This window comes from Pecten maximus, chromosome 10, assembly GCF_902652985.1.
Source record: "Pecten maximus chromosome 10, xPecMax1.1, whole genome shotgun sequence".
NCBI classification, from domain to species: Eukaryota; Metazoa; Mollusca; class Bivalvia; order Pectinida; family Pectinidae; genus Pecten; species Pecten maximus.
The window spans coordinates 7,855,511-7,878,373 of NC_047024.1; the positions used below are offsets into that span (position 1 = coordinate 7,855,511).

The following is a 22,863-nucleotide window of genomic DNA, read 5'->3' on the forward strand; positions in this document are numbered from 1 at the left end:
CGCATGTATCGGGCTAAATTTGATCGAAAGAGGCGACTAACTTCAACTTTCTCATTAAAAATGATAAAATAATAAATTTCTCGCGTGTGTAAATTCTTTAAAGCTTAGGGATCCAACACTTGTACATTTACCCTTCTTGATTCGATTCTGTTCGTGCCTCTCTTTTATAATACGAGTAGGCATGCATCACTCACATGAATAGTTCAGTGATTAAGACAAAGCACTCTCATTAAAGTAAATTACAAATAATTGCCAAATTTGGGATCCTCCCCTTGGTTAGATGCACATAATTTGATGTTTTCCTATTACAAACATCAAGCCTTTTGGTTCAAAAGATAATTAAACCTATTTTAATATCAAAAGATCAAATTTTAATAATCAAATTTCCCTTCTACTATTTAGCCACGTCCCTCAAGCTGAATATACGTTTAAGTTATACACTAGTTGCCGAACGATGTTGCAGACCAAATATGATCAAAATCCCTTTCTCGATGCAGAAGAACTTACTTGACTCAAACTATAGCTTATCATGAAAACGACATAATTCATGTTTGAGGTAATTGTGGTAGTTAAACCTCTGACATGAGTTGCATGTTCTAGTGTCAGGTGAATTCTTTTAACGGTATGACGTTGTATAACGCATATCATTCTTAGTTACTCACTCATGCGCAAGTTAAATTTGCATGAACACAGAATTTGTTCGATTTTAAGGTATCTCCGACGTCAATAAAAGGTATCATTTCCTATTCAAATATTGAAACGAACCCAAACCTAGAGATTTCAGCATCCTGGACAAGCTTTAAAACTCGGAAGAGCTATTGATTAGGGATAAAGGAACAATAAATGCACCGTCATCAAAGCAATTTTAGGGCAATCGAAACCGGTCCGATACCCACCATGTTTCCTATAAATGTTTATGTATTTCAAATATTCAATGCAATGAAATGGATTTATCAAGAGTTCGCAATCCCATAAATGAATGGTACAGTGTTTCGATGCTTGATGGGCAATGACCTTGAATGTTTCGCACACATAATGAGGTTAATCAGCTAGGAGGAAATAAGGGGCACACGAAAGTGTTACAGCTATAATGTTCTGGAAAAGCCTGTTAATAATCCTAATTCTATTCATAGTAAAAATAAAGTCCTGACTGACGTTGCAATGGAAGGAAATATTCATAAAATATAAAGATTTGTAATGTAAAGATTACTAGTTAAAGAATACTGAAACAATAATGTTGATACACAGTGTAGTGAACACAAAAAAATACTTTAAACTTGTACTTTATTTTAGCAATTTTTTGAAATAAAAACAAATATTACATAATTAATTTTAAAATAACAACTGTCAAATACTTACTGAGCTCAAAATTAAAACTGTATACTTCACTTCCTGAGCTCAAAATTATAACCGAATACTTCACCTACTGAGCTCAAAATAAAACTGAATACTTCACTTATAATTATTGAAATGTACATGAAACACGAATTCAGTAATGACGAATAATTCTCTTTCTATAATAAAGTTCATTGACTGAGGTTTTAATCTCCTTAATCAATTTCAAATGCCAAGTAAATCACTTTACAGGATTAATCTAACCCACGGCGATAATTAAAATACATTGATTCTAAATGAAACACGTCATATTAACTAACAAACTTCAAAAAATGCAACATTAAAATAACTTTTATTACATCATTACAAATATCGTTCCAATCAATCGTATTTTCCCATACACTCTGGATTAGAATTGGTTGAATTTCTTGAATGATCACAAAAGCTAATAAACTAAAGTGAAATGTATACAATCCTTTGCACAAAACCAAAAATAGTTCAGCGAATTGTTTTTCGGCATAACATGAGCACGAAAAAATTGTGACGATTCCCCGTTATGATGAAGATCAAAATGAAAATTTAAAAACATCATAGGTCAGTCGGGAATGGTAAAAGAGGTTTCCCGTGAAATGTGTGTTGAAACCTGTCGGTATTTGATTGCATCATCCGAGGATTTGAACATCTGGGGCCGGAAACAGCAGGGCTAAACACGGAAGTCCTATTTCGTTGAATGTTTGGAACAGCCAATGATTTGGAGACCGATCCCTTTAATAATAAAACCAATGTTATAATTAAACCATTCTATAACACATTAATATATCCGCAAATGTTCCGGACATTATGTTTGTTTACATTACATCTTAACAATAAAAATGAAATCGTGCAAGACTATAAACAGGAACGCAAATTCAAGTCCAGTCAGTAGTCTCAAGATTAGGATCAACCACTATATTATAACATGTCCATTGATTACGTTTTAAATTATAATTAACATACAATGTTTAAATATATAAAATGGAAATGAGCAGGCGTGTGAACCACAAATTAGGATCACTACGTGATATCGGTGATTTCTAACATACTTCCCTTTAGAATACCTTTAATCAGACACACATGAAGATTGTTTTTAGCTCCTGATCCGATATACTTACTGGAGTCGGCGTGATGTCCTGTCTCTTTTTTGACTGTCTGGGATCTGCCTTCTTTTGTTTAGATTTTAAACAATCATAAAGACGGCATGGCCATAGGAGTGGATTGAAAACGTCAATCACTTCCAACTGAAAAAAGTTTCAATTCCGTTATCTTTCAATTTCTTCATTTGCTCGACACATTTAATCATTGGATATTAATCAGATGTTGGTCTATAAAAGTGATATCGTTCTTGTAACACATTTTCCCAAAATCATTATGTGTTTATTTAAGGGTATGTTTAACCAATAAACAGTATATACACGGTGTTTTATTACGCCAGATGAAGCTTATTGAACTACACTCTCAAATCATTCTGTGCATGTACACTATTAATTTCAAATATTGGATTAAGTTTATTTATCAATACAGTATTTATACAAGAATCATTGGAAGTGTTTTATATTTTTTTCATAATTGTTAAAAAATAGCATTTAAGACAGATATATCTAATGGTCATTTTTACTTCAAAATTGTAAAGGAGAGTTACGTGAAAGGAAACTAGTTTGTTACATTAACAAGAGCTGTTGTAGAACAGCATAACTCGTCTCACAAATGTTTGTCAATAAATAACAAATAATGTCCAAAACATGTCAGAAAGCAATTTTTTCCCCAATTATCTTTCAGTCAACTCCTGGATGAGATAATCTAACCCCACAGGGACTCTAATGTCAAGTATAATTACCCTAGTACAATCATAAAAAAGGTGTTAATGCCTTTCAACACTTGCACTAAAAACTTAAAGTTGAAGTAAAAAAACCAGGCTTTTCCCAAACAAAAAACAACAACTTCATTTCGACTCCGGGAGGGGGATGGTATAACCCTGCAGGACATCTAACACCAAATAACAGTATGCCTTTCAAAATTTATACCAAAATGATAATATCAAAAAACCAACTCCTCTTATCGCCTTCAATTAAAATTTGCTTCCACATATCAATCCTAGGACGATGAAATATCGATAGAAACATTTGGACTGGGCTATTTGCACCCATTCATGAATACACTTATTCAACATCTTCAAAATATGCAGCAAAGGTCCTATATAGACCTCGAAGCACTGTTTGATTAGGTTCATATCGTAAATGTCAATTACATTAATACTAAATCAGCTAATACGAACAACGAATATAAACATCATTTTGGTATTGAACTTTAAAAAACAACCATTCCCTCGATTTTACTGTAAATATGTTGCCGAGTTCATTCCTTGGTAAGCTAACATGAGTTCTATGTACCTTATCAAGCGATGACCGTAACGTCTGAATGGCATCATCTGACCAATTATCAACGACGGAAGGTGTCTCAAACGGTAGCAATAGCTCCTGAGATGCCACCGATTTCACAAGCAGAGATCCATTTTCAGCAGGTAAAAAAATTAAACACCCCTGAGGCTTGTCCTCGGTCTGTCCGTGGGGCCGTTTTGTGGAGGTATTCGGCAGCACGTTCTCAAGCTGACCCAACATTACCATTTCCTGTCAAAAAATAGTTCTATTACAGTTGGAAATACTTTAATATTCACGTTTTTACTTGCAGACGTTATACGTTGATATATCACATAATTCCTATTGTTTCTGATTGTTATATTAAGTAATAATTTTGTTCGCTGTTATGTACCGTGTAACTCATCTAATTATTATTAGAACATCTGTACATATCGCTCAAGAGCATTTAAAGTACAGGTTGATATTTCCTGTGCATATTAAGGATGATCTATTTTTAACCTGTTAAACGGCGATAGCAAATGTAAGAAATGGTTGTTAAATGAAGATCAAATTATTTAATTTCAAACGGTATTACAACATTCTAAAAAAAGTTAAAATCACACAAACTATACTACTGTGAAATGTACAGCTCATATGTTATTACATAGAACCAATGATAAACTATACTTTTTCCAGTAACAAATGCACTAGACATCGAAATGTTTGTTGATTCTTTTCCAGGTCATCCCAGTCAATTTTCCAGCATGCTGTAGGTTGTGCTATCATCGGCTGTAATTATATACGATAAATTGTTATTGCAATTGATGATCCTAAGATTGATCAGAAAGTAATATCATGTCATGTCTCATAATTTGAATTAAAGTAGTAGATCGTATAAACTTTACAATCTGCATTATTTATTTATTCATATCTATTTAATGATAATAGCTTAATCTAATGCGATAGCAATTATACTCTTTAAACAATTTCTAAGTATTAATTTCTATGTAATGACCCTATTTGAAAATGTGATATGGTTATCAAAGAGCTAGTGATTAGTACGTCTACATATGCAATTTCAATATGCGACATTGAGATTAGTGGCATGGATTTAACCTGAATAGTTATCCCTCCAGATTATATAATTATGTTTGTTTGTGTCATTATATTATCCGAGGCGGAAGTACACCATAAATTAATTTGAGAACGTATTCTAACATACGTGACAAATATGATATGACTTTAGACGAAATTTCATACGACACTTTGATACCGACAAAATCCAGTCTGTCATAAAAGATGAAATATCCGTCGAATAAGTTTAATCAGAATCTACCTGCAATTATTTCGTGAGCAAAATTAAAACAGTAATGAAAATCCTTTGGAAGTCTCCATAAATTAGCAAAAATGAAATATGACGATACAATTAACACACCGAAAAAAAACATTTGCCAGTCGAATGCAGAAACTTGGTATTTACGTTTTGTATAGGCACGAGCGATATCAATGTTCTTTTCCTCGTAGATGTAGGTACGTTTTAGGCATCGCTGTTATAAAGACAAGTATTATATTGGCTCATACTATCGTTTTGAATTGATGAGGAACAGAGGAACCTTTACGGGAGACCTTGAATATTTCAAGAAACAACCGCACGTTCAAGAAAGGGCTTTTATAGTTATATCAACGATATCAGCCATTTGAATTTACGTAAAATCCTTGTTATGTCACTAATTCAATTGAAAACTAGGATGGTGATAGTGAAATGTTTTGCCATACATACTAATGTACATCAAACATATTGATTTTCTTGTCGCAAAAGGAAAAGGACATATGCCACCTAGACAACTGACACTTCAGAAAGGGTCTCGCAATGTTAAGACATTGTACATAAACCTATTTGTTGCAGTTACCTTACACTTTGACCTTTGGGCTTGAAAAGTTATTCAAAGTAGACACTCCCTTCGATGTAGCTATGTGTGCAATCGACCAAAAAGTTATCTTATTGCGCAGAAACTAAGAAATCCGATTACTATATGGCATGGTCATCACTATGACAGATCATATTTTGTATCAACTTCTATCTCTATATTAGTACTGGGAAATCGTGACATTTGGTAACAAACTATTCCGAAACTCTGTTTAAACTCTGTTAAAGTGTTTGGAATTGCAGTCATGACATGGTCGGTCTCTCCGACTTTTATGAAACTGTAAAATGAAACAAATCGATTTCTTTTTGACAAGAAGATTAGAAAATGTTCACAGTCCTTGTCAGTGTCTTTAATACTTTACTACTGCACAATTTAGAATTACAGGCATTTGGGATCACACAACACAAGAGTGGGCAACAATAAATCCAAAACTTATATATATCGATATAAATAAACTTTATATATATATATATATCAAAAAATGATGAATGTATACAATGTAATGAATATCAAAAAATAGTAACGACTTATATTGCCCATAATTATTTTTTTGAAATATATTTATATAAATATATACTAAAGGAATATCTCATTTCCTATAGTAAAACATACAGCATCAGTTGAATGATATGAAAGTGTGTCATACAACTATTTCGTCAAATAACTCATATTTTATAGGACGACGGCAAACATACTAGATAACCATTGATATACTGATGCTTTGTAGATTTTTCAATCTGTTTTGGCCTAATAGATGAAAGACTAAAAACGCACACATAGATACAAATCAAAGCCGCAGAGGGAACCATTTTATACAATGAATAATTCCGAAATTATTAAGTTTTTCAATATAAACGTAGATTCAATCAAACTGAATCAATCGTATTCTGGGATTCAAATGTGCAACGTGAATCTAGATATAATAATTTTGTGACAGAGATTTTGAAAATCGATTTGAAAATTTGACATAAATAATATATAACGTATTACCAAACTTGACTCGCTGAAATAAGAATAGCTTGTGTTTTCTGTAAAGTTTAATCAATCATGCATATACAAAAACCCAATTCTTCAGCACTCCGCGAGTTCTCACTCAACACACTTGCATATACGAATAGGCCTCTGTGGGCAAATCAATGTCACGCTGACGTTATTGAAGGTTCAGTCTGTTCCGTACACAATGATGAAAGCCAAATGTTTGTCGCTTAATTGAAGAAAGACAGTGAAAACAAGCCGAAGCTAATACAGGGTTAGAAAACATGACATAGCCGACTAATAGGATATGCCAGATTGACAGTGAACGGATTAAAATGAATTAAATATCGATCAAATTGTCTCAGGGCTGTCGTTATCGCACAAAAATGATGTACGGACATATACCTTAATTCAACTAACGGGGAGTATACCACGGTGTCTATAACCCATCTAGATGTCGAAAGATGAGATAAGGGTATTCGTCGTAATTACGGAATAATGTTTGTTACCGACGCATCACCAGCCACTAGAATCGTCTACTGTAACATGATCAGAGTCGCGATCTCGTGGTCGCCGGTTCAGTTGGAATAGCAATATATACTGCGTCCCTTTAACAAAGGGTGCGTTTCTTCATAGGGAGAAAAAATCCGACCGGTTGTGTGATAAACCGCGGTCACTGCAATACTCAAAACGACCCTCAACATATAAAGTCGTTTTGATGTATACACAAATACAAAGCAAGGTATATTTTCAGACAGTATTAGTTAGTATATATTTAACGACATCGGGACATATGACATACCTTGGATGAACAAATCGTTATATCTCATTACAACCAGGGAAATACCTATAATGTTATTATACCGAAATACAGAATCAACACATACTATACCAAATTAATGTTATAAAGATAAGAAAACAAATAACAAATAACATTTTACAATGAGAATTTTATCAGTTTTTGGTACATTGAAATGAACATTCAATAATTTGTTTGTTGTGTTTTGTGATAATTTATTCACAGATAATTATGTTTACCTGTAACATCATACTACATTGTGATATGCATCGAGTTCAGCAAGATGAAATCGCCTTCTGCTTTCTGGCTGATTTGCCATTTTTGCTGATGTTTGTGTTCGGCACACCTCGGATGGTTCCGTGTCGCGAACGATAAGTCTATCTGATTCCGTATGGCGGAGATATCTCCACACGAGGGATACTCGAAGTTTAAATTCCCCGTTGATAATAGCTCTCAACCAATCCCTGAGTGTTTCATTCATCGGGTATATCTATAAATGTTTTAGATCCTGCCAATCAAATACAGTGGTGCGATTGCACAACGCACAAAACCGTGATGCGCACATTGTGCACACATAGTGCGATGCGTGATACATATTACACAACGCTAAGCTTAAGAACGATCGGGTGACCAATATTTGAAAATAAAAGAGATACGGAATGTGTCGTATGGAATAGAAAACGAAGCTTCATTTATCTGTATGGACATACAGATAGATGATATATATTTCCGAAAAGCTACTTTTCTTTTCTTATCCAACATATACATCAATGCTGATCAGCTGTAATCATATTACTAACTGCGGGGCAGGGAATGAAAGTTGATCTGGTTGATTGGTGTTGATCGCAGAATCAGCGATATCAATGTTATCAAAACAAAGCATTACATATATAATATTGCCGTGTGTTCGAACGCTGGTTACGTTTGCGTTCGTTTGGAACGTATACGAATGAGGACATTCGTAAGACTTAAGTTAATCCATGCCTTGATTTCAAAGAGATAATGAATGAGGTCATGGAACCCAGTGGAATTACAAGCCTTTGCCGAGATCTAGTTAAAAAAAATTTCGACGACATTAATTTTCATTCTCTATACAATCTAAGATAAACCAGCTTCGTTCTAATTTTATATGATGTTGCCACACAAACGATACATGTAGGTCTTGTTATCAAAATCGTTCCTAATCTTATAACACAATGTATAGCCTATTCTGAAATGATATCATCTTGGGTAGCTTTTTTATTGTCCTCTGCACCCTCAATGGTAGGAGATTTCTCTGTCACACCTCAAGGTACGGAAGAATTATATTAATCATTCCTTTACATCTACATATTTTCTGGTAGTAGATATATTGTACCTACCATTCCGAAGACGATGGAATCACACATGGAACTTGCATTCATTAATCCAGTCACCTGTATGCGGAATATCGGCAATGTTATGCCAAGAGCTTTGCTGGTTGTTGGGAAAGTTTTCATCATAGCTGAGTCAGGATGCAAGGTCTGTAAATATATTTTGATTAGTAACTCAACATATCATAATCGAATTATGACTGAACAAAGCTGTTTCCCCCTCATACGACTTAGTGATTTAGAAGAGTCATAGTGTGTTAATCCAGACGTTAGGAAAATTAAAATGAGCTATTAGACACGTTACAATATGGAAAGTTGAGTGCTACAATTTTGGATATAGGATAATTGGAGTCAGATGAAAGCAATGGCAATATATAAATCATGTGACGGTAGATTTGATAACCTGCTACAGAAATCAAGTAAAGGTCGCCTTTATCCCGTGTATTGCAATCTCTTGTGACAAACAACAAGACACAGCTTGGCTTTTATTCTCCACAATGAAGATTATGGAATACTCCCAGTAACAGCCGCTGCTGACGACTCGTATTGGGTCCCCGCCAATCCAATGAAGCTCTCTTTAATCGGCGAAATCGACTTACCAAACATTTAGATTTTAACTGTCTTGATGAACAAAGAGGTTATTAGTTATAGATAGCAATTTATTTACAATTTTGGAAATTGTTAAATTGATATATATCATAGTTATTGTAATTAACTTACAAATTGTCCGTGAAAGAAACTTACTTACAAATTGACCGTGAAAGGGTAGCTGTGCCGGGTTAATCATTCTCTCATGTAAATCACACTTAATGACAACATCAGTGTTAGCTGTAATACGAAATTAAACAATCATTTTACTTTCCTGTAAACACCAATGACCATTGCGATAGAATCATATTTAAGTACTCTTTGAATCGTTTGCTAATTAGGTGGAAAAAATATGTATATGTGCTACAATGTATATAATATTCTAAACATATTTAGATATAAATTGGGCGATAATATCAATCGTTATAAGATAAGTAGTTTTATTTTGACAATATATGTGTTTTTATAATACAAAGTACATGTGCAAGTGAAACGCTAATCCGAGTCTGTCGGAGGATCCATCTTATATGTCATTAAAACTATGTACACTAATTAATCTTTTCTTTCCATAGCGATATTTTAAGTCCCGTTGTGAAATTTTACGAGAAAAATACCTAGTACATTGTATGTTGTTAGTAATGAAAATTGTTGGTATTACATGTGGCTACACGCTGTGTTCTTTGTACTTTGTCACAGTGTAAACCTTATTCACCTCGGTAACCAACATTTCATATGGAAGTTGTCATCCATCCTCCAATCATTAGTTTTCCTTCTAATGACATAAATTGCACTGTCGATTAACACTACGATGACTGCCCTTAGTGTGACAGGCCTACCTGACATTAGCCGATAGGATTGATGATAAAACAACAGTATCTAGAGGAAGTCCCTTGATGAAAATACATTGATTATATTCAGATTAGCAGCCATTTCTATTATCTGATAGAATAACTATAATGTTTACTTAGAGGTTGCATGTCAACTGAGTTTTTTCACAGAGCTAATAAATGGCTTCCTCCTGTTGCTAATATTCTCATCATCTATCTAGAAAACCAGAGTAAGGATGGATAAGCTTAATGGTAAATTAGATATCACATTTCAAATATTTGTTGAAGTATATGTCAATCCGAAATCTGAACACACAATAGCGATTAAAACCAGCTACTGGGTGTATCCATGGTAACAATATTGAAAAGTCAACGATTTTATTCAAATTCCAACCCTGATTAATTACACATTGGATTCATTTGGAATAGCGATCAAAGAATTCACCTTCCACTTTTCACTCACATAAAATGAACGACTTAATTGAATACGTGGCCATTAGCAACCCAGACAATCACCATAAAAAATCGTACATGTTTTAATCTATGTTGATGATGCACTAATCCCACTGTTGTTTGCATGTTCATGTGTGGAATTAGGTCTAGAGGTGACGCCTTACAGACGCAAAGTAAAGAGGATAACGAATAATAACCATGTGAGGTGACATACACTCATTAATAGAGAGAAAAAGGTTGGCAATATATAACCATGAGGTATCTATGTTATTGTACACAAAATCATGTTGTGGTAGTATATCTATTATTGTACACATACTTACATAATGTATGTATTACCATATTAGGTTCTATTATATTACAACAGTTAAATATTTTATATTATTAATTCTGCACTGTTTTCTATAACAGAATCCGGGTTGTCTTATATGTCGAGTTAATAGATTGTCTAGGTCTATGATTATCAATTCATATATATGAATTTCTGTAATAGATCATGCCTTTCATATTATACAGAATGCACTTTTATCTATTTTAATGAATGTAATGATTACAGTGTATGTCTTCACTTTTGTTCCAGGGAAGTAATTTAGTGTGATTTATACACAAATCTGGCTTTCGACTACACTGCTGGAGACCTGTACTTTACTATTTAATGTTTAACGATTGAGAAATGTGAGTGTGTTCATCTTGTGTGTGTCTCTATGTCAGCTGTAGAAGACCAATGAAATACTATTTCACTGTTTCGGGGACATAAAAAAAATTACTGCACAACTCGCCGTAATTATCAATCACAGAATCTGTAGTCGCAGTTTGAATGTAAAGCTGTTAGCTCAGATCACAAGAGATCACCTCAAACTAAAATAAGCTCAGGCGCGGTACATTAGAAACAGGAGATGCCAAGGAGACCTTGGAACCACCTATTGTATGGGCCCCGTAGGTATTATACGAGTTTTGTGTTTCTAACCTGGGTGTATTCTCTGAAAATTAACAATTTCGAAATTGAAATGACACGAAATATACCTTTGTTAACGTTTTTATTCCTTTCTTAGTAATACCGTGTGCTGTTAAGGTTGAATAAATGATAATTTCTATAATAAAAAAATAGCTGATTACTTCAACAATCTGGTAAAATATGTTTATTTTCTATTTAACTTGATCTAATGCTTAAATGGATCCTTTATTGGTTTGTTTTGAATATTGAAACAAAAAATGATGAAAGACGTCAATGGACCTAAGGAAAAACTGTGAACTTTTGTGCACGATGTATTTAGAGAAGATTACAATAAAAAGTTAAAACTAATATGTAAACATGGACTTAAAACGTCGCAATGGAATCGCACTTAATCGAACTGCAATATGCCAATGAAGATAAGCTTCTCGATAACACAGAAATATTAAGACAAGATGCCCATTGGCCTTAACGGTCACCTGAGATTTGAAATATTTCACTTAATCTAATTGACCCTTTTTGGCCCCATCCATCAGTCCAAGGGGTCAGTCAGGGCCAACATATGCATATCATTAAGCTGTCATCCCATGCTGATAATTTTAAGCAAGTTAGAATGAATTCCAATAGAAATCAAACAAATGATTGTCAAAAATGTGATTTCCCTATACATGTATAAACTATAGCAAAGTTTACCCTCTCCCAATGGGCAAACGTGACATCCCAGGGTCATGAAATTCACAATTTAAGTAAAGCACTATAAGACCCTTCCATCTATGAAAAGTATTTGATTCTACCATATCTGAGAGTAGAGAAGAAGATTTTTGAAATTTCAGTCAATTTGACCCTTTTTAGCCCCGCCCATCAGCCCCTGGGGATCAGTCAGGGCCAACATGTGCATACCATCAAACTGTTACCCCATGGTGATAATGTTAACAAGGTTAGAATGAATTCCAATACAAATCCAACAAATGATTGTCAAAAATGTGACTTCCCGATATAAACTATAGTAAAGTTTACCTCCTCCAAAGGGACAAACGTGAGATCCCAGGGTCATGAATTTCAAAATTTAAGTAAAGCACCATAAGACCCTTCCATCTATGAAGAGTGTTTGATTCTACCATATCTGAGAGTAGAGAAGAAGATTTTTGAAATTTCAGTCAATTTGACCTTTGTTAGCCCCACCCCTCAGGCCCCTGAAGGTTGGGGGACCATATTGTAACGCAGTTGCGTTCCGCTCGTTTATTTTTGGACTCATTCCGGAAAATTGTAACATCCGGTTACGTAAGATGCCCGTGCTGCTGTGGGGTCAATCACTTTTCGTCCGGGTGTCAGCAGGGTAAGTGGTGTTGACTTTTAATCTGTGAAATTAATTAGATAACCGTCGCCAATCCTTTCCTAAATCTCATATTAATTTGTCTGCTGGATATTATTTGCCACTATCGTACACGTATTTTTATTTTCACGTGTAGTATTTTGATGTATTTTCGATGTATAGAACTTGGTTTAATTTGAGTCTCGTGTGCCGGTGTCATGTCGGAAGTCAGGTTGTTGCTTGAAGGAATTATTCCTTTTGGAGAGCACTCGCGGAGTGGCTAGAGAATATTTCCGCCTCTCGGGCTGTTTCTATACCGGTAAGGCGAGGGATGGTTGTTGGAAACCTCGTTAGTAGATACGGGAGAAAAGACGGGTGGTTAGCAAATGTTGTATTCTGACCGGACATGCCACGTGCTTGAGACTCGGGGTAAACTACATTTATTTCATTTATATGGTTAGTTGTGATTAAACGATGGTTGGCATATGTTTTAGGCTAGACGTATATAACTGTAAACTCCTCACTGTGTCTCTCGGGTATTATTTTGGTACTTTGTTATTTTTACACATGTTAATAAATTGTTGAACTTTATATGACGAGTCTATTTTCTTTCTCACCAGTTTACTAAATATTGTCTATTACTTGAAAATTCATTTGTATTTGGAATCTGCAAGCGAAAGCGGCAATCGAACCCTGGGCAAAAACTTGGTAGCAGTCCGACACACGTGACACCCCTGCGGTACACGTGCTGCGCGTTACAATATAATTCACAATTTTGGTTGATCTTCAGCCATAGAAGATTTCTGCTAAATTTCATTGAATTTGGTTAAGCGGTTTTGGAGAAGAAGTCGAAAATGTAAATTGTTTACGGACGGACAACGCACGACGACGGACAAAGGCGATTATAATAGAACACTTGAAGTCTCAGGTGACCTAATGAACTCATGGCAAATTTGTGGACAGCATTCTCTGTGCAAGATAAAATTCATGCTCTATTTCTACAATCAAATACATCACGATGTCTGAGAATAAACTTAACAATTAATGTACATACTGGTAATCAGGCAACTGAATAGTAGACATGTCATATAGAAATAATACCATTGTAACCGCTGGGATGTTAACTCCACAATAGGTATAGGTCATGGTGTTTTTTCTATAGTCACAAGAAGCCTACAATTGCGATTCTAAGTACAAATTTTACGCCATTTTAAGTTAAGTAGGTCATATTTCGATGTATATGACCACATAGAACACTTTCATATTTCATATTCTAATCGAATCAGCAAAAATTGCGGTCATTAGTAAGCAGAATAGACGTAGTAACAGTTGTACCGCGATTATATATACTTACATGTACGTAAATGATACCAAACAATGGATAAAAGCAATAAGCCTGTATTGTCCATGTATGAACAAAAAAACACGTCATTACCGGGATATTAACCTGGCCTCCTAAATTAACAACCGAATTATGTATGTTGTTATCAATTAAAGGGAACACCTCGAATTACAAACAGCAGTCTTATCTTAATTAATCAGTCTCCTCGGGTATCAACCCACCGCATGGCAATAGAAATATTTACGTACCTAGTCTTCTAATAACAGAAATCCTGTAAGCAGTTTGCGTTTGATCCGATGAAGTAATTATTTATAACCTTTAGGCTGAGTATAATGGTGTTCTAAATTAATCACATTCGAAGTAATTAATTACATTGATATTTATTTGTTCAGTATTTATGTTTATGTAAGATCGGTTGTACCTCCCAGCTCTAAAGCGGACAAACTTAAGGTCAGCGCGGCCCTAACCAGTCACATGTAAACTCAAGAACACAGACAGTGTGCAACAATTACTTATGAATGTGGAATATTCGCTTCTCCTCTTTCAAGTTTGCATGCTGTTAATAAATCGCTTTGTAAGCTTGTTGTTTTAATAACGAAAACTGTGATTTGAATTTGCGATTAAACATAATTTGAACCAGTATACTATGCTAGATGATGGGGTAAAAGTCAATTTAAATCACACAATGGGTGTAGCCAAAATACCATTAACTGTTTGATATTATGAAACCGGGTCATGTGAAAATAAAATCAGTATTTGTGGATATGATGAAATTCTGAAAATGTTGTTTTTTTGTCCGTGTCTTATTAAACAACAATATAAAAAATATTTTCCTTTCTAACACACTATCACTTGCAGTAGAATAATGTTAATACAGATATTACGCGAATAAGTATATCCCTTATATAAATAACACGTTTCCTGTTGGCTCAAAATTTCGTAAACAGAAAAAAGTAACAAAAACCGATTTTATCAATACAGATAATTATTATAACGAATTTGTCGACCTAACCTTCTCGTGTTTTAACTTAGAATACATACCCAAAAGACTTGCTATATATATGTATAAAGGATCCGTCTTCAAATCAAAAAGAAGAAAAAGAAAATACAGTGAGATTAGCAAATGTTTTCTAATCACAGCACTTGTATGCATTATACCGCTAACGATAAAAACGCTAGCTTCGCAATGTTTATCACGATATCACACAAAAGCGTTAGAGCCTAAGAGGTTGGATTCGTCAACTGGAATATATATTGCATTTTTTAAGCATTCAATTGTTACCAAATGGTAGTAAACAGACAATATGAATACAACCACCATAATTGTGTACCATCATTTGGGAACAGTTCAATGATTCTATTTATATTCATAAAGACTTTTTTATTTACTGCATCTCATGACGCGTTTAAATTTGCCGCTTACCCTTTCGCTGATGTCATCAAGTTCAAATACCGGAACAGCCGAAATATCCAAAAGGAATAATATACATGTACAGTGGTTCTTCAATCTTCGTTATTAATAGAAAACACAAAAATATGTTTGTAAAATTTGGCTTTATTTTATATTTCATTACGTGTGTAGATATCGACCAAGTGTTCACAATTGTATTGCTTATTTATCTATCCAAAGCCGATTTTCTGTGCAATGATATACGGTTATAATTTAGAAGTGATGTGTCGTTGAACAGGTATTGCACTGGATATACTCGATTCCTCGGAAACATTTAATATGTTTCTATCGACTGGATTTACGTTATTTTCAGAAGAATATCAGCTCTTAAATACTAAATAAAAGTCGTCTTGACAACAGGTGAAATCGATTCCAAGGATATTTCGTTCGAAACAGATTCCAGCCTAACCGGTCACATCAGTGTCGCTAGGTCCTAACTTAGCAGACGAAAGCTCTCTACGGCCGAAAGCAAATGGCGGCCATTGTTTTATTCTACTACACTTGGGGCTGTATTCATACACTGATCGAATCACAGTAAATTCTAGTATACAGAATGTAAATATACTGCAATATTAACAGGAATTCATGCAATACATTGGATGTATTTGAGCATTTTTGGGAACGATGTAATTGCACAAAGTTAAAACATCCGCTGTTCTCATTGACAATATAACAAATGATAAAGAAACAAAAACAATAAAAGAGCATATATCGGTCCCTTAGTACAAACATTTGAATTTGTTATACAAATTGAAAGTGTATTTATTTATTATAACAAAAATTGAAATGTTAAAAGTATCCTGTAGTGCTACACAAGGAAATAATTATCAAGTCCAAACTGCAGCATCGATACCAAATATTGGCAATCTACTTCATATAATGATGCGTTTAGAGATACCTTACAACACCAAAACCTTAACTTTTGATATTCAGACCACAAATCTAGTACTCAATATAAGGCTTGGCATGACTGTGGCTAATTGTATCAAGACATTATTTATTTCTCATCGAAACCCTCAAACCAGCCACCAGTAATCTACTACATTTATTAAGGTGTTTACTGATACCTTACAATACTTGATATAAAACCTGAACAGTTAGAGATCAACGCTAACGCCGGGGTGAAAACATAAGCTACGCCCTCTTTTCGGGAGGAGATGTTGAGGTTTTTAGTCATGTATTTCTGAGTATTTCTTTAAACAGAAAATATTAATACTGAAGGAATACAACGTTTACATAAATGCAAGGCCTTTCAAAGTGCATGCTCTATAGGTATTCGGATATTACCCTTCTAAACCAACCGGCAATGACGTAATCAATCTTTGACTATCTAAGAGATAAACCTTTGAAATTTAATTCCAAAATAAAAATGGGTTTCGTGCGGAATCAATCTTCATTCATCTACTTTATCGTATCAGCCATGCTTGCAGATGTTAATCCGGTTATAATAAAATAGCGGTTTCCGCCTGAAAATGACGGTAAATTACAATTGGCTGAATGCAATAAATTGATAAGAACCGACCTTGTGCGCAATGTATCTTTAGTTTTCTCTTAAACCTGTCGATAGGATATGTGTGTGCATCTTTTCAGCTTGTATTAACAGGAACACACTCAAATCAATTCCTCTACATAGCCACAATCGACCTTCACATATAAAAATGTATCAAAATGTCACACGGTTATTCAGTAGATGCCCGTTTTTAGTTTATTTTCTTATGGAACGAATGACGATTCAATTTAACACCAACACTGTTTTTATTTCGGTCAGACGGTTACGTTGTGCTGTTGTTTTGCACTGAAAAGAAATCGGCCAATGCGAAAAAAAAAGTAAAAAAAATAAACATAATTCAAGTTCGACAAAAAGCAATATATCAATTCAAAACAAGGAAGACATGTAAACAATATACATCACAAAGTTGTACCATTACCGAGAGGAGGTACTCGCTCTGCATCTTTTGTCAAATCTAGGAATGTAGGCGACCAACAGTGATGTAGGAGAATGTAAGCATGCTTTTAAATACAATACATTTTTTACTTTCTTTAACAGACCTTGTGCTTATGAAAATTATTACTGAAGTCACTCTACGTATGTATGGGACAATGGCGCTGGCTTTTCACGGAATATTTGATTAAGCGAAAAAGAAATGTTTGTTTCAAATAGAAATTGTTCGAAGAATAACTTAGACTCGATGTATTTTTTTTAACTGTTGATGTAACAGCAATTCGTCATCAGATAAACACCAAACATACGAGAATCACGATTTATTTCTCAGACGACACGGCTTTATTAGCTTGTTGATACAACACTCATATTTTTATCACGTTTACATTACTTAAAAAAGCAGTTCACACATTTGCGAAAAGGAAATTGGAATGGATAGTAGGGAAGAAAACAAGAACTGCAGAATCGGTTGCCGTAGCGGAATTTCGTTGAATGAAATGTTATAAAGCACCTTGTACTCCTAGCAATGTTTGACGTATAGATAAACAGGGCATGTATTGCCTTCAAATTGTCTTCTCATTCAAGCACCCGACTGTCCAAGAAATGTGTATAGAAACAAACTGCTAGATGACTTAACTACCAGACGTTGCGTTGATTACGATGTGAAATATCCTCAGCGTAAAGTGTTGTCTTCTGGTTTGGAACTGTGATTTGTTAATCAAAACCATTCGTTGTCATATATAAATTTTTGTATAGAGTATTTATGATATTCTGAGTTGTGAACTTGTAAAGATGTAAATAACTGTTTTATTGTGATTGTCAAATTAGGATGTTCTCCTGACCTTGACACTGCTGTGCAGTCAGTATTCAACATCGGCATGAGAATCTCGTAAGGACGCACGGTCAAAGATATGTTTATGACATGAGTAGCGCCAGAAATTAGTTTTGTACCGAACGTATCATACCCGGATTTAGTCGAGTGATAATGCATGTACTAACAACTGCTATATCGTATCGCAATATCTTTTAACATATGAACGATATGAATATTTCAAAAGATAATATATTGAATACAAGTGGGGACTGAAATATCCAAAACTCATGTTCTGTTGTTTCTATTCAATCGACTTTGTTATTTGTTGTTTCTCTCTTATATCAAAGTTAAGGAATGCAAGTCATTATATCAATGATTAGGTGGGTTTTCTTTTTTTTTTTTTTTACATTTTACGTCAAAGGTTGCCCGCGTAGTTAACTGACTAGTCTTCTTCGATTATTTTACTGCCATACGAACGGATAAGAGAAAATGTTAACTTTAAATCAAAGTTGAATATCAATTGTTCAGTATTAATATATATTTGATTACCGGTTAACATTTAGGTATGCCTTATTTTATATCGGGAAACATTCGGTATTTTGTTCAACCTTATGTTTTATGTTTTTAAAACACTCGTGAATATGTCTTGGAGTGCCGATGTCATTAGCCCAGCTCTTAGTTTGAGAACGTGACAATCAATTTACATTGTCACGGTTGAGAAGATCTCCTTTATTCTTTAAGTCGGAACGAAGTGCGTCGATGCCCTCCGAAAAAAGTATCAAAAGTATGTATTGCATGATTGTAAAGCCATCAGTATTAATAATATAAATACCTGTAAATACCGATGGAAGAACAATATGCAGATGTTCACTGTCTGTGCTGCTGTCGATTAACCAAGCACTGAAGAAATTCTGTAAGCACAGTGGATCTGAAAAGGTAATGCCGTCATAAAAATAAAACTTCTACTCGACATAACTTCATTCTGTGTTCAACGCAAGATAACATGATTCATTACATTTTACCAGTGAAATATCGAATATTATTTACTCTATAAAAGTGATATTTTTCACTAGAAAATATCACTTTTTCTGACTTGACCAATCAGAACACTGCTACAAACGACAATGAGGAAAATTAAGATTTGCATATAGCACTCGGTCATGATATACGACGTCATAATACAAGAGAGCATACATAACGTCACGATTTGGCGTATATTTATAAGCCAATGAAAGGGGACCGTAATGAATTCTGGGAGATATTGATCTGCCTCGGTAAATTTTGCAATAAAATGTAATAAACAGTATATCTAAAAGTATATTCAGAATACCAAGTATATTTCACTCGGGTGGCTAATATTTTGATAGTTATTCACTCGTGAAATATGTTTTGTATGACTGAAGACACTGTTAGATATCCTATATTGATTACATTTTACCACTGAAATAAGTAGAGGATATTGAATGGTTGCCCGATTGAATATAACATATATTTCACGAGTAAAACAGAATATCGATATTTTCAATACGAAGAACGAGTGAAAAAGTACTAAATATTAACCACACTCGTGAAACATATATTATTTTACCGAAGACACTGTTAGATATCCCCTATGTCTTACATCCCAACAACTTGATCTTACGACTACCATACTTTTCTTTTCATTCATTGTATGTTTAACAAAATACTAGGGTGATAACGTTCAACTACTTGTAAGTGACTCACATATGCATGTCTAGGTAATATGAGGATGGTCTGTGGTGCAGGGATTGCATATTATGATTATGTAGGTAAGTGATCGTGCTTATGTTTGGCCCAATACAAATTATGGTGTACGTATATTTTTCAAAACTTTTTGTGAATTGAAAACCTTCCTACAACAATTAATATTAGGTATTTTCGCTGATGTATTACAAACTATATTAGTGATTGTTGGTGGACGGATGCACAGACAGAATGGATGACGGGCAAAGAAATCGAAAAGAACGAGATTAATGGGAACCAAAAAGTCTAAAATCATATTGAAAAGAATTCTCTTTTAGCTTTTGCTAAATTGATATCGATTTTCAATACAGACACTACAGTCTCTTCAACGTTAGCCGCCACCTCAATTTTTACTTACAGCGTAACCAGCAGGGACAGCTCAAAAGTAAACTGTATCAGAAGCGTATGGTTTCAATTTGGCTATCTTTTTTTTTTTTTTTTTTTTTTAGATAGCAAAATCCCTCTTTTCTCTACATACGTTGTACATATCCGAGCTTATTTGATATTCCAGGACTTGCTTCCGTTATCATGATTTTCGCGACAGGTTTCAGCTACTGACAGAATAATTATAATTGAGAAATGCAGGTTGATGAAGATTATGGAAAAGGTTTTTGGTCGACATCATTTTCTTATTTGGAAATATTATATTTCATTGTGCTATATGAAACCAGACGTGCCTGATGCCTATTGTTATGCTCTGTTGTCACTACCAACCCCAGTTCCGTTGTCCCCGACCAAGTTCTCATTTTCAATATACGATTTAACCCGGACTTTGCTTAAATTGGAATGGTCGTTACCAAAGTAGCAAAGAAAGCCTTCCGTTCCGGATCATCTGACATTATTCTTCTGTATTTTTTCGAGTAGCTCCATGAGTATCTATATTTTTGTACGTATATTGTCCCCGACCAAGTTCTCATTTTCAATATACGATTTAACCCGGATTTTGCTTAAATTGGAATGGTTGTTACCAAAGTAGCAAAGAAAGCCTTCCGTTCCTGATCATCTGACATTATTCTTCTGTACTTTTTCGAGTAGCTCCATGAATATCTATATTTTTGTACGTATATTGCACTCGTTTTATCAATTTTGAGTAAGTACTACGATTTCGTTATAATGTCGGTATTCTCTGCTGTTTTTGTCTTCGTTTTATCAATTTTAAGCAAGACCTACGATTTCGTTATAATGTCGGTATTCTCTGCTGTTTTTGTCCTAGTTTTATCGATTTTGAGTAAGACCTACGATTTCGTTATAATGTCGGTATTCTCTACTGTTTTTGTCCTAGTTTTATAGATTTTGAGTAAGACTTACGATTTCGTAAAAATGTCGGTATTCTCTGCTGTTTTTGTCCTAGTTTTATCAATTTTAAGTAACAACTACGATTTCGTTATAATGTCGGTATTATCTGCTGTTTTTGTCCTAGTTTTATCGATTTTGAGTAAGACTTACGATTTCGTTATAATGTCGGTATTCTCTGCTGTTTTTGTCTTCGTTTTATCAATTTTAAGTAAGACCTACGATTTCGTTATAATGTCGGTATTCTCTGCTGTTGTTGTCCTAGTTTTATCAATTTTAAGTAAGACCTACGATTTCGTTATAATGTCGGCATTCTCTGCTGTTTTTGTCTTCGTTTTATCAATTTTAAGTAAGACCTACGATTTCGTTATAATGTCGGTATTCTCTGCTGTTTTTGTCCTAGTTTATAGATTTTGAGTAAGACCTACGATTTCGTTATAATGTCGGTATTATCTGCTGTTTTTGTCCTAGTTTTATCGATTTTGAGTAACAACTACGATTTCGTTATAATGTCGGTATTCTCTGCTGTTTTTGTCCTAGTTTGATCAATTTTGAGTAAGACTTACGATTTCGTTATAATGTCGGTATTCTCTGCTGTTTTTGTCTTCGTTTTATCAATTTTGAGTTAGTACTACGATTTCGTTATAATGTCGGTATTCTCTGCTGTTGTTGTCCTAGTTTTATCAATTTTAAGTAACAACTACGATTTCGTTATAATGTCGGTATTCTCTGCTGTTTTTGTCTCCGTTATATCAATTTTAAGTAAGACTTACGATTTCGTTATAATGTCGGTATTCTCTGCTGTTTTTGTCCTAGTTGTATCGATTTTGAGTAAGACTGACGATTTCGTTATAATGTCAGTATTCTCTGCTGTTTTTGTCTTCGTTTTATCAATTTTAAGTAAGACCTACGATTTCGTTATAATGTCGGTATTCTCTGCTGTTGTTGTCCTAGTTTTATCAATTTTAAGTAAGACTTACGATTTCGTTATAATGTCGGTATTCTCTGCTGTTTTTGTCCTAGTTTTATCAATTTTGAGTAAGACCTACGATTTCGTTATAATGTCGGTATTCTCTGCTGTTTCTGTCCTCGTTTTATAGATATTGAGTTAGAATCACAGTTTAGTTATATATAATGCCGGTACTCCCTGTTGATTTCACCCTTCTTTCGTCGATTTTTATTTAGATTTATGGTTCCATTTTGATGCCTTCTAAATGTAAAACGTAAATCGCTGTGAAAGTACTAGAGTCGTGAAAAATCTAACCTGAAACTTGTTGAATTCAAAGCACTTGATTTCAAATAAAACAAAACTACATTGAATACAACCGGAATATTTTTAAGGTT

General features: G+C 34.2%; 1 protein-coding gene across 1 annotated transcript in view; it reads right to left on the minus strand.

Annotated features, from left to right (window-relative positions):
- Nucleotides 1-1,302: 1,302 nt before the first annotated feature.
- Nucleotides 1,303-22,863, minus strand: part of LOC117335805 (meiosis 1 arrest protein-like) — a 79,551-nt gene continuing 57,990 nt past the window's right edge. Inside the window, exons 7-13 of the mRNA XM_033895999.1 lie at nucleotides 19,295-19,390; nucleotides 9,531-9,610; nucleotides 8,792-8,932; nucleotides 4,416-4,517; nucleotides 3,762-3,998; nucleotides 2,487-2,612; nucleotides 1,303-2,100 (exon numbers count right to left, since the gene is read on the minus strand). Coding sequence (XP_033751890.1) covers nucleotides 1,924-2,100; nucleotides 2,487-2,612; nucleotides 3,762-3,998; nucleotides 4,416-4,517; nucleotides 8,792-8,932; nucleotides 9,531-9,610; nucleotides 19,295-19,390 — 959 coding nt within the window. The 3' untranslated portion in view covers nucleotides 1,303-1,923. The remainder of the gene's footprint in view (nucleotides 2,101-2,486; nucleotides 2,613-3,761; nucleotides 3,999-4,415; nucleotides 4,518-8,791; nucleotides 8,933-9,530; nucleotides 9,611-19,294; nucleotides 19,391-22,863) is intronic.